At 47.0% G+C, this 16737-nt stretch overlaps 1 protein-coding gene across 1 annotated transcript in view; it reads left to right on the top strand.

The window, feature by feature from the left end:
* SPTLC2 (serine palmitoyltransferase long chain base subunit 2) overlaps positions 1 to 13438 on the top strand; it is a 75521-nt gene extending 62083 nt beyond the window's left edge. The window contains exons 10-12 of the mRNA XM_082242496.1: positions 11334 to 11469; positions 12065 to 12194; positions 12953 to 13438. Coding sequence (XP_082098622.1) covers positions 11334 to 11469; positions 12065 to 12194; positions 12953 to 13072 — 386 coding nt within the window. The 3' untranslated portion in view covers positions 13073 to 13438. The remainder of the gene's footprint in view (positions 1 to 11333; positions 11470 to 12064; positions 12195 to 12952) is intronic.
* The last annotated feature ends 3299 nt before the right edge of the window (positions 13439 to 16737 follow it).

Here is a 16737-nt window from a genome sequence, read left to right as displayed (position 1 = left end):
TATAACGTTTGTTATTGAAAAAAAAAAAAAAAACTTTACAATCCCTTTTAAATGAAGTCAGAATCTGCAATGAAATCGGAGGTGCAGGTCGCACTGAGGCTTTGAAGTTGAGCTGAAGTAGCACGATCTCAAAGCCATACTGGTGTGAGCGCGGGCTTAATGCCATATTCATCCTGAGAATGACGGTTACTTCTAACAATCTTCAGAGCAAAGGCTATGGAAGCACCGAAGGTTAAACTTCATTTTTTTGGGGGATATTTGAGCTGCATTAACCATCTGGATGGGGGGGGGGGGCGGTCATTTTAAATGAAGATGTCAAGGTGCCCTGACATGTACAATATTGCCTGCATGAGCTGATGGTGTGCAAAGGGTTCTGGAGGAAGCCGAAGAAGTTTATTACAGAGGATGTAAGCAGAATGTGATGATCAGCTCTTGTGTCTGTAGGGGGGGGGGGGGGGGAGAGAGAATTCCTGGACGGGTGATTTACACTCCTTGGAGCCGGACATGTTCCCCGGGGAGGGAGAGGATTGGACTCAGCCAGGAATTGTAAACATTGTCCACATCAAAGAGGAAAGTGGATACTTGTTAGAGGGGCCACCCCACCATCCCCAGCATCTGGATGTGATAAAGCTAGAGGAGGAGACCCCGCCTCTCTTAACCCTTTCCCGCACTCTGGAGGGGGGGGGGACTACATCTTACACTGTGTGTGTAGTACCCATCCCGTTCATCTGTAACAAAAATTGCCCACTTGGGGAATATCGATGGCCCTGATAAAGATTTTATTTGGTTGCCGGAAGAGGAAATTTGTCCATTAAGAATGGTGGCTGTGTGGTTGCATTAGAACTAATGGCAGCAGAATTGCAGGGGGGGGGGGGGATAGTGTGTGTACAAAAAGAAAAAAAAATTTTTGCATGAGGGGGGTGCAGGGGGATTATTCTCTATATAAAGCCAGCCTTTTATTATTATACCATAGGAGAAAGTCCTGTAGTATAATAGATGGTTTGAATCTCGGCCGGTTCAGCAGGGATCCGCTGAGATTCTAACCATCTATGGGCAGGCTGATTTTACCAAAGTCCATCCAGCAATTCAGTTGGGTACAACCAGCATGTCGGATTTTCCATGCAATTATTGCCAGCACCTATAGCCGCTAGAAATAATCGCTGTGTTCTCTGCCCCACTGACTGTATCCATGGTAGAATTAAGCAATTTTTCTTTCCTGCAACCCGTGGCTGCAATAAAGAAAATCACATCTATGGCCGCTATAAGGTGCCTGATCAAGTTGGGGGGGGGGGGGGGGGGTTGTTCTGTGCCTAACATGGGGTGAGAGAGGGGGGTGCCCTTTCTTTCTTGTGTATAAGGTGCCAGGTATAGTGTGGGGGGTCGTTATTTTGTGTATGAGGTTCCTGGTGTAGTGGAGGGAGGGGGGTGCCTTTACTTTGTGTATAAGGTGCCTGGTGTAGTGGAGGGAGGGGGGTGCCTTTACTTTGTGTATAAGGTGCCTGGTGTAGTAGAGGGAGAGGGGTGTCTTTACTTTGTGTATAAGGTGCCTGGTGTAGTGGAGGGAGGGGGGTGCCTTTACTTTGTGTGTGATGTGCCTGGTGTTTTAAGGGGAGAGGTCATTATATTCTGCATAAGATTTCTGGCATTGTGGTGGTAATATTTTATGTATAAGGTGCTTGGTGTAGTGGGGGGTGGATGTAATAATTCTGTGTATAAGGTTGTCTGATCTACATTGGGGGGGGTCGTCATTCTGTGTATAAGGTTGTCTGATGTACATTGGGGGGGGGGGGTCGTCATTCTATGTATAAGGTACCTGGTGTAATGGGAGGGGGCAGTGTATTAGGCGCTCCTGTTTTCCTCCTCTGTGATGGCAGGAATTATCCCTGACCCGTCACATCCTCTGATAATTGCCCCAGGGCAGACGGAGGGGCCTCTCTTCATGCAATTACAAGCCTGCAAGATCAGAGGAAGAAAAAAATTGATTCCAGATTGTGTGGGGCCCGGAATAAGACAGGCCGGGAGCCAGAGGAGCCGCTCTATCTGTGTACAGCCTTTACTTCTCTGTTCATCACAGTATTGTGCGTTGTCCGCCATTGTACGAAATCCAGAATTGTATTGGACCTAAGGTGCACATGGCCCTCTCGGGGTGATCCAACCAACCCCACCATCCACATCCCCATACATAAACATGAGTTCTCTGCAATCCTTATTCCCATAGAACAGGGAGTAGAGCTGCCAGCCCCGCTTATGAGGTGGGGGAAACCAATGCAATTGGGATAATTCATATAAGCTACACAATGCCAGAGCTATAAAATGTATATTAGGAGTGTAGGACATTAGAGTGTAAGCTCCTCTGGTGCAGAGACGGACATGACTGGCTCAGTGCTCTCTGTACAGTGCTGCGGAAGGTCAGCGCTGCATAAATGTATAGAATACTGTGTGCACCAGAGGAGCTTACACACTAATGTTCCACCACAGTTACAGACTATTATATATTTATATACCTCTGACATATTCTATGGTGTAGAGAAACATTTAGCTGGGCGCATCAGTCTCTGACTCTGGTGAGACATTAGAGTGTAAGCTCCTCTGGTGCAGAGGCTGATGTGCCCAGATCAGTATTTTCTCTGCAGCACCGCAGAATATGTCGGAGCTATATAAATATATAATGTATATTGTGACTATGGTGGAACAGGAGTGTAAAATTTTGTTTAAAATCTTACAAACCTAATAAAAACATATTTATGTATATACAGAATAAATGATATATAAACAAAGCAGCTTCAGCATAAAAAAATAGTTTTTTTGACAGAAAACCTAAATAGAGCCAAATATACAAACCAACATATATGTTGTTATAATGCACACGAAAGCCCTAACCTCCACCTTAACACCCCCTCAGGCTAAAACGATTACACCTTTATCCCATGTGTAGCACCCTCCAAGGTAGGTGCTAGGAAAAGTGTAGTAGGTCTTGTCTGCTTATCAGCAGGGCCATGATTTGTGCCTGTTGAGTTGGGGAGTCTCCCCACTGTGTCCCAATGAGGGCTCTCATTGGGCAGTGGAGGAAACCTGACCAATAGCACACCAGGGCTTTTATCCTTCCTGGAAGGGCAGATTCTGCCGCAGAGCATTCTGGGAAGGGGTATAAGTCTGTGGGGAGCACATGACAGGTTGTCTTTTTCGGAAAGCAGAGTCCCAGGAGGAGGGCGACGGCTGTCTCTCCTCCTGTCAGGAAGAATCCGGTATCCCAGGCGGCTTGCCTGAGGGGATACAGGGCTAAGCTGAGCTGCAGGAAGGATCCTGAGGACCAGCGGAGCTGTGGGGGTTGAGTTCCAGGAAAGCAGTCTTGAGTCGCGAGTACTGTGAACTGTCCCTGGGGGTCTGCCTAGTCAGAGGGGACCACTCCGGAGAAGGTCAGAGGGATCATGGAGCTAGCTAGCCGGTGGTGAAATAGAGTAAAGGGGATGCCAGAGTTTAACCCTGAAGAGTAAAGGGGGTGCCAGAGTTTAACCCTGAAGAGTAAAGGGGGTGCCAGCGGTTGGGCCCTGAAGTGTTCAGAGTTAGTGTTGCAAGTTGCAGCAGTATCTAATAGAGGCCACCTCAGTCAGAAAGGACTGGAGGAAGCCGTGTCAAGGACTTTTGAGCTAGAGTGTCAGAAGTCAGTTTTCAGTACAGTACAGCAAGTCAGTGATTTCAAGCGCCAGCAAGCGTTTGTCTGCATTCAGCAGGCACCAAGACAGCGCTAGAAGGCCTTTTTTCTTCAAAGTGTCCCAATTTGTACCTAGTTGAGCCAGAGGAGTATCCCACTCATTCCCTTCTCCCATCCCCATATAAAATAAACAAAACAAACCAAAGATGCCGGACTGGTCATTGTCTGACTTAAATGTGCTGTTGGTGTTTACGGTAACCATGGCAGACCCACATCAGGCCCAATGCCTGGAAATCCTGCTACACATGCATGCAGCATTTTTCCAAAAATCCAATCCTATAAAAAATCTAGGGGACGTGAAAGGACAGAAAAGCTGCACGCTGAGAGACTGACAGACAGCAACTACGGGGACCTTACATTCCTCCACGCCTTTGTCCAGGTCCCAGGCCACCACCTGTCCTTCTCAAGACCCAGAGTCTTCCCAACCTCACCCAAAATGTTGTGCACCACCACCTCAACAGGAAGGACTTTTTTCTAAGTGGAAACCTGACGCCATGCATTCCATGTGAAGTAACGGGCTACTAAGCAAACTAGAAAAATGGTCTCAAACTCAAAATCCCTATGCGTCTCAAATAACCCGTATGACCACTCCGCATAACTACGGAGCTCCACCCAACCTCTTATAGACCTCTGTATTAAAGGGGCACTGAAGCAAGAAATGGTCCATCGTCTCCTCCACACCACCACACTCCACTCTTGTACAACCACGGTTCTCCGCAGAACGATGCTTCAAGTTGCCCTTCACATAGAGCCTGCCATGAAAAGAGAGCCAGACCAAATCCTGAAACTTCAAAGAGATTCTCTCCAGATAAATCAAACGCAGACCCTCCCTCATAAAAGGAAGCTGGACAATCCCTCAAGGCCAGTGGCTCGCTAAAGGCAGATTCAACAACCCTCCCCTCCAGGGCCTTCCTAGGAAGAGACTGAATTTCCTCCACCGTCACTCATCACTGCCAAAGCATTTTCAGGCAAGGGGTAATGTAAGCTGGGAGCTTACCATGTCGGACCCTCAGGCTTTTCACTGGCCCACCATTCTCCCAGCTTTGCAGAAAAGGCCTAAACCCGGACTGAAAAATACCAACCCACCCAGGTGGTTCCTCTGCCAGCATGTTACTAAAATTGTTTCAAAACAGAGAAGAAAATACCCCTGGGTTGACCATACCTAGGCCACCCATCCGCCTGAGAAGATAGGTTGCAGACCTCTTAATGAGGTTGTTTGTTCCCCCATATCAGCTGGATTTTCGCGTAGAGAGACACTGGCAAAACGCAGGCAAAGCTGACCTACAAGCATGCTGGGATCAGGTAAGTTTTAATCAGGTCAATCCTTTCCCTGTTAGAGAGTTTCCTTTCCTTCCAGCTGGCATCCTTGACATTGGCATCTTGTAGCCTGCTTTCCCAATTTGCAAGGCCGTAATCGCTGCCAAATTTTGCTGCTGTGCTGCAGCTCAGTTTCAGGGTCTTGGCAAACTCCTTATAGCCTATGCCATCTTTATGTAGAGCAACAATATTTTTTTTTTTTTTTTAGATCCTCAGAGAGTTCTTTGCCATGAGGTGCCATGTTGAACGTTCAGTGACCAGTATGAGAGAGTGAGAGTGATAACACCACATTTAACACACCTGCTCCCCATTCACACCTGAGACCTGGTAACACTGAGTCACATGACACTGGGGAGGGAAAATGGCTAATTGGGCCCAATTTGGACATTTTTACTTAGGGGTGTACTCACTTTTGTTGCCAGTGGTTTAGACATTAATGGCTGTGTGTTGAGTTATTTTGAGGGTACAGCAAATTTACACTGTTATACAAGCTGTACACTCACTACTTTACATTGTAGCAAAGTGTCATTTCTTCAGTGTTGTCACATGAAAAGATAGAATAAAATATTTACAAAAATGTGAGGGGTGTACTTACTTTCCTGAGATATGTAAATGTAGAAGAATACTGTGTGACACTGGAGGGGACATTGGAGTGTAAGCTTCTCTGGTGCAGAGGCTAATGTGCCAAGCTCAATGGCTTCTGTACAGCACCGCAGAATGTGTCAGAGCTATTAAAATGTATAATAGTGTGTGACTGGTTGGACGTTAAAGTGTAAGCTCCTCTGGTGCAGTTGTCATTGTTGGCAGAGAACTCCTGCATGACTAACTCTTCTTTCCCTCCCTCATTGATCCTCAGACTCTGGTTGGTCCCCATGCCATCTGTCTTCTCTCCATCTATTGGAACTCTCACTATTGAGTATCTGTATTACCGTAGTGACCACACATGGACAGATCTTTGCACTGTAGCTGATTGTATCATTGTTGCAGTCTATAGGTAAAGTTTTATAAGACGCCTTTGGGTATCGGAAGAACTGAGAATTGCCAGGGATTATATTTTATTCTTCCCATTTATCAATCCTTGTGCGTGAGCTGACCGCAAAGGGAGCAGATTTTCCTGTATGCGTAGATCAGCCATTGGCTGGGTCAGGCAGAAGATGACAGCGGGGTCCCACCGGTAGTGGAAATGCGTCAAGGATCGGCAGATGTCTCATCTGCTGTCATTCTTGGTGGAGTAATGGCCTGCTGTCAGCATTACTTTTCAGGGAGATAATAGGACGGTGGAAATGAAGAATAATCGCATGCAGATGGCAGGGTCATGTGACGTAAGGAGATGCTCTGTATCTGCTGACATAACTGGTGCGGTGAAGTGCTCAGAGTCTGGAGATGATCCTCTTAGTGGATGTGGGTTAACCTTTTATTGCCCTGCACAGTTGTCCTCTGGTGTCTCCTGGGTGGGGATGGGGAGGGGTGGTATTACAGTTGCAGCACACGGAGCACCACAAACCAAAAACACATTCATTTTAATTGTCAAAACTCCCCCATCCATCCATCCATCCATCCATGTCTCTGTGCTTTATTTTGTTGAGAAATCTCTTTAAATAACAATCCCCGTAGACTCTCTGGCCGTAGCCATCTTGAGTAGGGGCAAATGATTCATGTAACATTTACTTCCTGGAATCCATCTGTCCTTAGCTCAGGTTTGCAGACAGGAGGGTGTGCTTAGCGTAGAAAACACCTTCTCCCCCCTCCTGAAGACCCCTGGGATATATCAAGATGGCCACTGCCAGAAAGTCTAGGGGGGTTATTTTTCAAAGTGATTTCTCAACAATATAAAGCGGACAGATGAATGGAATGGGGAATTTTGCTTTGAATATTAAAAAATGAATTAAATAGTTTTTGGTGCTCGGATGCAGTGAAAATCCGCTTTCAATATGGGTGAAAACTGCAACGGTAATGCCACCCCACCCAAGAGACACCCTTGAGAAAGGGCAAATGATTCATGTAACATTTACTTTCTGGAATCCATTTGTCCTTAGCTCAGGCAGAAGGGTGTGCTTAGCTGAGAAAACCCCTCCTGAAGACTCCTGGAATGTATGACATCTGTCAAGGCAAGAAACCAAAAAGTAACAAAAAAAAAAAGTTTAAAATCAGTAAAGGATATGAGATACTATTCTATCTATTTACTAATGCTAGCAGCATAGGGAATAAAATAATTAAAGTTGAGTGAGAGAGTGAAGTTCCACTTTAAAAGAGAAGTATGTTTTATTTATTTATTTTTTCTGACTCATACTTGCCAACTTGAACACGGAGAACCGAGCGATCAAACACCACCGATCACTCGGTTCTCAGACTCCCCTGAGCAGAGAGCTGGTGACTGCCACTGGAGCGCTGGGCTGGGGCGGGAGCGGCCAGCTCAGGCTCTCGGCGGCTCGCTGAGAGGCCTGGCCTGGTGTCAGTCCAGGCATGTGGGCGGAACCTGACTCCATTGTCTCGATCTTGCCTGGGTCTGTGATATCAGCTGACAGCGGACTTCAGGCCGCTCTGCTGAAAACCGGTCACAGGAGTGCAGAATGGACTGGACTCCTGTGGTCCACAGGAGAAGTACAGTCAAATGAGCTTTGGCTGTATTTCTCCTTTTTAAGGATGCCTGAAGTCTCAGTCCTGCCTTCACTTCACATACACAGAGCTCCATTACCTGACATCCTCAAATACATCTAGGAGCCCATTTTCATAGGGCCCCAGTGAGAAGCTGCTTGCCAGGAAGAGAAACTGCCTCCAGCCCATGGCCAGATTTGTACCCTGTACAAGTCTATTATCGCCACCACCATTGCTCACATGTAAATGCTTGTTTGAGCGGCTGCATGTGATTAAAGTGACAGTAAACTCTGCTTTTGTTACTTTTGCCTACAGGTAAGCTTATAATCTTACTAGTAGGTAAAATTAATATTTCCTCAATGTGCACCATTGCATGTTTTGCAGCCAGTGATGTCACTGACGCATGCACACTGCATGGACCCCTCAACCCAGTGCTGTGGTGCAACTGTGACTCCTGGGAGTGAGGTCATTGCAGCTCGGCCATTTAAACAGCCGGAGCCTGAGAATCTGAAAGGAAGACTGGTGAAGGACAGCGGTGACAGCGATCTGTTTTACAAGCCTTTCATAATAGACTAGTACAGCCCTTAAAATTTTGCTGGATGGGGGCTGGTGCTGGTGGGCTGGTGCTGGATGGGTGCTGGTGGGCTGGTGCTGGATGGGGGCTGGTGGGCTGTTGCTGGGTGGGATGTTGCTGGATGGGCGCTGGCGGGCTGTTGCTGGATGGGCGCTGGCGGGCTGTTGCTGGATGGGCGCTGGCGGGCTGTTGCTGGATGGGCGCTGGCGGGCTGGTGCTGGATGGGCACTGAGAAGTTACAAACATAAAAATTTAACAACATCTTTATTTCTGCATGAAACATTTAAGTGTCATTTCATGAGATCATTTAAATGGCGTGTTTAGGGGCAGGGTAGGAATTGGCTGGAGAATCTGGTGTTGAGTAACTCCTAAGGCCTAGCTAGTAGCTCAGGAATTGACATTTTGAGCCGTGGGTTAGTATGCCCCGGAGGCAGAGCGTTTGCGTCCAGGGGTGGCACGATAATTGTGCAGTTTGCATGCAGCCACAGCGCAGAGTGCAGCACGCAGCAACCTATCCACTCTTATTTGCCCATCTGAATGAAACTTAATCCACGGCATGGCACACTCCCATTGTACAGTTGGATAAATGGTTGTGTATTTTATCTGGGTTATAGCCCAGCGGCTCTGGATGTACAGTTGTCCGGTACGGGATTGGAATGTTTCTGGACTCTTGCCGTTGTCACGCACTCTGATATTTCCGATAGTTGAGCATTATCAGAACAAAGTGTTTTTGCTGCGTGTTATCTTCCGTCTTACCTTGTGTAGTCATGCGTCCCCTTACATACAATGCGCATTCCTGTTCACAGCTGCGCCCGCTGAGAGGTGACACACAAGCTCTGCCTCTCCTCGCCAAGGGCTGACACGGTGACGCAGTTCCAGGTGACCTCTGACCCCGTCTAATAGGATTACTAATTAATCGCTGGTAAATCCGATTTACGTTTTCCTGAACTGACAATATCGATGGGGATTGTGCAGAGAGGTCTCCATTGTTGTGTATAGCGGACTGCTGAATATTTCCGGTTATGTAAGGAGTAACTCCGCATCCGCTATAGGAGTGTTCCCTTTTATTCCATGTTAGAGAAAAGTCCAAAATGCCATTTTTATGTGAATTCCATATTAAAATAACTGCACACTAGAAACTTTACTGTGGATTGTTATCTGCAGCCTTGAGATCACCCACATCCTTCTCTTATGTTGTTGGGAAGATATAAAATACACTGAGACCAGCTAGACTGATTTATTGCTGGTTGGTGAGAGATAACCGTGAGGGGTTCCTGCTGGATTCTCAAAAATAAAGCAGAAGAGACCCCCCCCCCCTCCCCCAGTTTGTATGGGAAGATCATGCTGGGCTTTGTCACAGTAAATAATGCCTGAGCGCTACAAACCAAACACACAATTTAGTTGATTTTATATATTCAAAGCAAACTCTCCTATCCATCAATGTCTTTATTATTAGTTGAAATCACTTTGAAACCCCCCCCCCCCTCTGTATTTCTGGCCTTGGCCATCTTGAGTAAGGAAAAATGATTCACGTAGCACTTCCTGGAATCCATCTGCCCTTAGCTCATGCATGCAGGAGGGTGTGTTTAGCTGAGGAAACCCCTCTCCCCTTCTGAAATACACCCCCTCCCCCAGCACTTCTGGCATTGGCCATCTTGGGTAAAGGGCAAATGATTCATGTAGCATTTACTTCCTGGAATCCATCTGCCCTTATGCAGGAGGTTGTGCATAGCTGAGTACACCTCTCCTCCCCTCCTGAAAATCTCCCCCCAGCATTTCTGGCCTTGGCCATGTCGAGTAAGGGCAAATGATTCATGTAGCATTTACTTTCTGAAATCCATCTGCCCGTAGCTTAAGCATGCGTGCAGGAGGGTGTGCAGGAAAACTCTCCTCCTCTCCTCCCCTCCTGAAGACTCCTGTGGTGTGGGCTTCAAAGTTTAAGGGGGGGGGGGGGGTGGCCTTTTTAAGCCTTGATCTGCATGAAGTCCAGTTACTGTATATAAAACATTGGCAGGATGTCAGCGGTGTGTAGGAGGTTATCCCTCCAGATAGGAGGAAGTTGGCTGTGTGTAGGAGAACGTTGTCACTCCAGGAGGCAGGAAGTTGGTGGTGTGTAGAACGTTGTCCCTCCAAGTGGCAGAATGTCGGCAGTGTGTTGGAGAATGTTATCCCTTCAGGTGGGAGGAAGTTGGCGGTGTGTAGTAGATTGTTGTCCCTCCAGGAGGCAGGAAGGTGGCGGTGTGTAGTAGATTGTTGTCCCTCTAGGTGGGAAGAAGTTGGCGGTGTGTAGGAGAACGTTGTCCCTCCAGGTGGGAGGAAGTTGGCGGTGTGTAGGAGAACGTTGTCCCTCCAGGTGGGAGGAAGTTGGCGGTGTGTAGGAGAGCGTTGTCCCTCTAGGTGGGAGGAAGGTGGCGGTGTGTAGGAGAACGTTGTCCCTCTAGGTGGGAGGAAGTTGGCGGTGTGTAGTAGATTGTTGTCCCTCTAGGTGGGAAGAAGTTGGCGGTGTGTAGGAGAACGTTGTCCCTCTAGGTGGGAGGAAGGTGGCGGTGTGTAGGAGAACGTTGTCCCTCTAGGTGGGAGGAAGGTGGCGGTGTGTAGGAGAACGTTGTCCCTCTAGGTGGGAGGAAGTTGGCGGTGTGTAGGAGAACGTTGTCCCTCCAGGTGGGAGGAAGTTGGCGGTGTGTAGGAGAGCGTTGTCCCTCTAGGTGGGAGGAAGTCAGTTGTGTGTAGAACGTTGTCCCTCTAGGTGGGAGGAAGTTGGCGGTGTGTCCCTCCGAGTGGCAGAATGTCGGCGGTGTGGAAGAGAATGTTGTCCCTCCAGGTGGGAGAAAGTCCTCCATCCAGTCTTATGTTGAATATTGATCAGTAAATTTGCAAATATGATTTGTGAATCCTTTAGGTTTTTTAATAAGTTCATACAAATTTAATCTAAAATATTTTTTATTTAAATACAAAAAATTTAACAAATTTTAATGAAATCTTTATCAATTGTTAATCATTTATTTGAATAAATAGTATCCTCTTTTGTATTTGATTTCTGAATGGTATCCGCTTGGTGCTGCAATGGAAATCTTGCTGTTCTGTGGACATCTCCTACTCTGTTATGGCGACTTACGATCTTTCTTCTCCATACAGGTCGGCAGCGGGTGGAGCAGTTAGCCGAGAACACGCGATATTTCAGGCGCCGCTTGACCGAGATGGGCTTCATCATTTATGGCAACAGTGACTCTCCGGTGGTCCCATTGATGCTTTACATGCCAGCAAAGATCGGGTAAGGCTTTAGTTTGTAAGACTCAGTAGAGCGCTATGTGTATGCCGGTTCTTGTGAGGGAACTGCGGATCCTCCAGAATTGCACAGTGCGGCATTCCCTGTCAGTGCTGAGCGGCACTTCTGGGGGGTTTGGAAAATCCTTTTTAATGTTGCTTTTCTTAAACAAGGAAATGCTGATCCAGAGCAAGCATGCAGTCAGTAAAGTCAGGACCCCGATCTCTAGGGGGGGGGGGGATCCGCAGTACAGCCAGCATTTTCAGAAAGCTTGTTGACTACTGCCCATAAATTCCTGAGAGGGTTCCTTCAAGCCGGCACCATGACAGCGGTCTTTATCTCTGCTGATGAGGAATGACAGTGATTTGCGCCTGACCATTGGAGACCGTTTCTCTAGTAACTACATAGGTCAGGGGACAGGTCCTGGTTATGTTTGATCCAGCAGAGTCAGGTTTAGGGTGTGGATGTGTATGATCATCCCCAAAGAAGGAAATATTAATGGTTCTGATTGTTGTGGCTCACCCCCACCTGTAGGTTGCGGAGACCCTGCCAGGTTCACAAGGCTGATCCATCTTCTTTTTTTTTTTTTTTTTATACACAGGGCATTCGGGCGAGAGATGCTAAAGAGAAATATCGGTGTAGTGGTTGTGGGATTTCCAGCCACCCCCATCATTGAATCCAGAGCTCGCTTCTGTGTGTCAGCTGCACATACCAGAGAGATGTTGGACCTGGTGAGTTTTCTTAGTCCTACCGTCTTCCATTATTGTCTGCTCTCTCTTATTGTATAGTGCTCCCTCCTACTGTATAGTGTTCCCTGTCCTCTGCTCCTCCCTATTCCTGTATAATGTCCCCCATCCTCTGTGCTCCTCCTTCTTCCTGTATAGTGTCCCTTGTCCTCTGTGCTCCTCCCTCTTCCTGTATAGTGTCCCTTGTCCTCTGTGCTCCTCCCTCTTCCTGTATAGTGTCCCCCGTCCTCTGTGCTCCTCCCTCTTCCTGTATAGTGTCCCCCGTCCTCTGTGCTCCTCCCTCTTCCTGTATAGTGTCCCCTGTCTTCTGTGCTCCCCCCTCTTCCTGTATAGTGTCCCCTGTCTTCTGTGCTCCCCCCTCTTCCTGTATAGTGTCCCTTGTCCTCTGTGCTCCTCCCTCTTCCTGCATAGTCCTCTCATCTGTAGTCCTCCTCCCTCTTCCTGTATAGTATCCTCTCATCTGTGCTCCTCCCTCTTCCTGTATAGTATCCTCTCATCTGTGCTCCTCCCTCTTCCTCTATAGTGTCCTCTCATCAGTGCTCCTCCCTCTTCCTGTATAGTGTCCTCTCATCAGTGCTCCTCCCTCTTCCTGTATAGTGTCCTCTGTGCTCCTCCCACTTTCTGTATACTGTCCCACCCATCTTTGTTCTCCTCCCTCTTCCTGTAGAGTGTCCCCTGTTCTCTGTGCTTCTCCTTCTTTGACCTCCAACCTTTTGCACTCTGACCCCACACTGTCTCCCCAGGCGCTGAATAAGATCAGTGAAGTCGGAGACCTCCTTCAGCTCAAGTACTCCCGCCACCACTTTGTGCCTCTGCTGGACCGGCCCTTCGATGAGACCACATATGAGGAGACTGAAGATTGATGTCCGCTGGGTGATCACTGGGACTCCTTGTGCGGGGCCACTTCCATCAGCTGGGTCCTCTGTGTCAGGAGAGATGAGCCGTGTTCTGCCCTCTGTCCCCCTCAATCTGGGTGGAGATGTTACTTTTATATATATATGTATATTTTTTTTTTCTTTTTATATGTTATTTATTGGGATGGGACCATTGAAGACTGCACGTTTCCAAGTCTGAGGCTTCCCTGCACGGCTCATTTGGATCCGGCTTCGCTCTGCGGAGAACCGATCCCTGGGCAGCTATTCACATCACTTCTACTACGTCTTTTAAAGCATTCGTATCATCGCAGGTGGCGGAAAGCAGCACAGGTGCTAATAAGGTGCTGCTTTAAACGTCCCGCCATTTTGGGAGGGGCTGGAGATGTATGGGGTCACTGAGGCGGATTGTCAGCTATTGCCTCCCGTCTTCATGCGTCTCCATGTCTCTTCCTCTAGAGGCGGCCATCTTTTCCCTGCGGCTGTCTGAGTCTCTGGTGAGGCGGGTGTGGCCATCATTTATGTCGCGTCTCCTCAGTCTGGCACTGGAGTGATGCGCAAGCGACCCAGAGATGGCGGATTAAACCATTAATGTTACTTTTCTATTCTGAGAGTCAGCCTGGCTGAAAGCGGAGGTCCAACAAGGCCGGACATGTGGGACCAGAACACCTGGAATGGAGCGCCCCCTTGGCCTGCCTTCCCAGATGACATCACATTCCTGACGCTGTGGAAGGGGCTTCGGTGACAGAGTGGCCTTAAACTGACCGTTCTTTTCGGCATGACGTAAGGATGGACCGAGCTGGAAGAACGGACTGTGATTGTCTGTCTGATGTCTTTTATTCAGTTTCTACAAACCCCTGGAAGATTCTCATTGGCCAATGAACTTGGGTTCCTCTGACACCGTCTCCGCTTTGGGGGGGAGGGGTTTGTTGGCTGCTAATAAATAAAAACACATTTATTTTCACTTCTTCTGTCTCATTATTATGGAAACCCGTCCATTTATGACCATGGAAAAGAAATCCTAGAAACCCTTCTGTGCCCTTTTATATTTGAAAAAAAAAAGTTTTTATTAACATGTGGAATATGGGTACATCAATAACAATAAAAGATCGTAGATAATATCAACAGAGATAAACCTCTTCCATCGTACAGGTATTACAACAACAGTAGTAAGTCCGTAAGTGTAAGGGACGGAGATGGACAAACTCCTCAGATATGTGTAATGAAAGATACCCATTACAGAGGGTTTCCTTTTTTTTTTTTTTATAAGAAGTGAAGAAGAAAAGCGGGGAAAACACCAGAGAAAGGAATGGAGAAAATGGGAGAAGAAAGAGGAAGGCAGAGAGGGAGAAGAAAAAAAAAGGGGGAGGGAAGGCAAAGAAGGGGGGGGGATAGGAATAGGGCGGATGAGGGGTCATCTAGCCCCGATCAGGTGATTTGCAGGATTGCCCACCGATAATGTCGCCGTATCCACAGAATTCCAGTCCTCTGGGTATGGAGCGATGTCCCCAATAGGGTGATTCCCTCCCCAGAGGTATGAATAAATCTCAGAGCCTCCATCTGTCAGCGTGTTTATCACTTTTATGTTGTGCCATCGCAATAAGATTCTCCATTTTATTGATTTTCTGAAGCCAGAGAACAATTTTTTGGGGGGATGTTTGCTTTATCTGTGCCCTTTTTCTGACGGTAGTTCCACCCGGTGGCATAAAAAAGTGAATTCTAGTTTCAGAGAGACACACGGGGGGGGGTTCCAGATAAAGCATCAGGAAGTTCAAGTTTATAAAGAAAAACAATAACTGCGCTAAACAAAAATAAGCTGATGGTAAATAAGGCCCCTTTCACACATACGGTCCGTTTGTCCGTTTTTTTTATTGATCCGTTGACGGATGAAAAACGGACATCAATGCATCTCTATGTAAAAACGGATGACAGCGGATGATCATCCATTAACATCCGTTTTCATCCGCTCCCGTCAATGTCCATTTTTTGGAACGGATGAATGCCCTATTTTTCATCCGTCAAAAAAACGGATGTAAACGGACAAACGGTCCGTTTTTCATCCGTTTTTGCATTGGTAGTGGATGATGAAAAACGGACGAAAAATGGATGAAAAACGGATACATTTTGACGCGACTGAACTGAACGGGGCCTAAAGCTACAACTATACAGTGAGATATCACCCAAACAAAACATAAATGGCAAAGTTGCGCAAAAAAAAACAAAAGTGTGTGTGTGTGCACAGGACGGTCACAAATATTGCAATAAATAAAACAACGGTGAGTTAAACACCTGTGATAGTTCAATCAATAATAGTTTAAATGATTAATTCTTCAATGTAACTTTGATAAGGATCTGTGAACAGGTAGGTATCCACCACCAAGTATAAGAAACCTCCCCCAGTCTGTGCCAAATCACTTCCGGGTTTGGGGCACGCACGTGCGCCGCTGGCGGTCCACTCCTGCTGTGATTTTACACAACAGGAGCTGGTTGGCGGGTACCATGGACTCTGTCTGCTGGCACCTCACCCAGTCTTCTGTACTGACAGATCGCCATTCTGCCTCTGTACCGAATGCATGGATCCTGTGTTCCTGCAAAGCAGAGGCACCAATCCATGCCTTCCCCTAGTAAATGCACCTCCACCACAGAAAACACCAGCTAGGCACACAGTTAACCCCTTTGATCACCCCTGATGTTATTCCTTTCCCAGCCTGTGTCAATACAGTGACCATGCATATTTTTTAGCACTGATCGCTGTATTGGTGTCAGTGGCCGACTGTCTGCCGCTATAGGTCGCTGATCGCCGCCATTTCTAGTAAAAAACAATATATATATATATATATATCTCCTAGTTTTGTAGATGCTAAAATTTTTACTGACTTCACACATTTCTATCATTTTTTTTTCACACAAATAGGCTCGGTTCACACCTGTGCGATGCGGGAACGCTGCGAATATGCAGCGTGTTCCCGCATCGCCTCCGCACATCTGGCAGTTCACACTGCCATATGCGATACGCAGGGGGTGTCAATTAAATGTTAACGACACCCCCAGTTTGATTGCATATCGCAGTGCGATCTGACAGTTCGCACAGGATCGGATCGCACTAGTGTAAACCACTGTGCGATCCGATTTTTAAGCGGCTCAAAAAATGCCTCCTGTGCGGATGCAGTGCGAATTCAGCCATACAGAGTGTATGGCTGAAATTCACACCGCACATGAGATCGCATGTAATGAAGGAGCTCCGAATTACATGCGATCTCCGCAGCCGCACAAGTGTGAACCGGCACATAGAGCTTTCTTTTAGTAGTATTTGATCACCTGTGGGTTTTTCTGTGGTTCTTTTGCTATATAAACAAATAAAGATCGAAAATGAAAAAAAAAAAAATAAATAAATTACTTTCTGCTGTAAAACATCCAGTTAAAAAAAAAAATCTAATTCCTTCAAAAATTTAGGCCAAAATGTATTCTGCTACATGTCTGTTTTAACCACTTTAGCCCCGGAAGGATTTGCCCCCTTCCTGACCAGGCCCTATTTTGCTATTCAGCACTGCGTTACATTAACGGACAATTGCGCAGTTGTGCAACGCTGTACTCAAAGTAAATTTACGTCCTTTTTTTTTTCCCCCCACAAATTAGAGATTTTTTTGGTGGTATTT

Source organism: Pelophylax lessonae (assembly GCF_965119305.1).
Source record: "Pelophylax lessonae genome assembly, chromosome: 13".
NCBI classification, from domain to species: Eukaryota; Metazoa; Chordata; class Amphibia; order Anura; family Ranidae; genus Pelophylax; species Pelophylax lessonae.
This window is presented reverse-complemented; position numbering and strand designations above follow the sequence as displayed.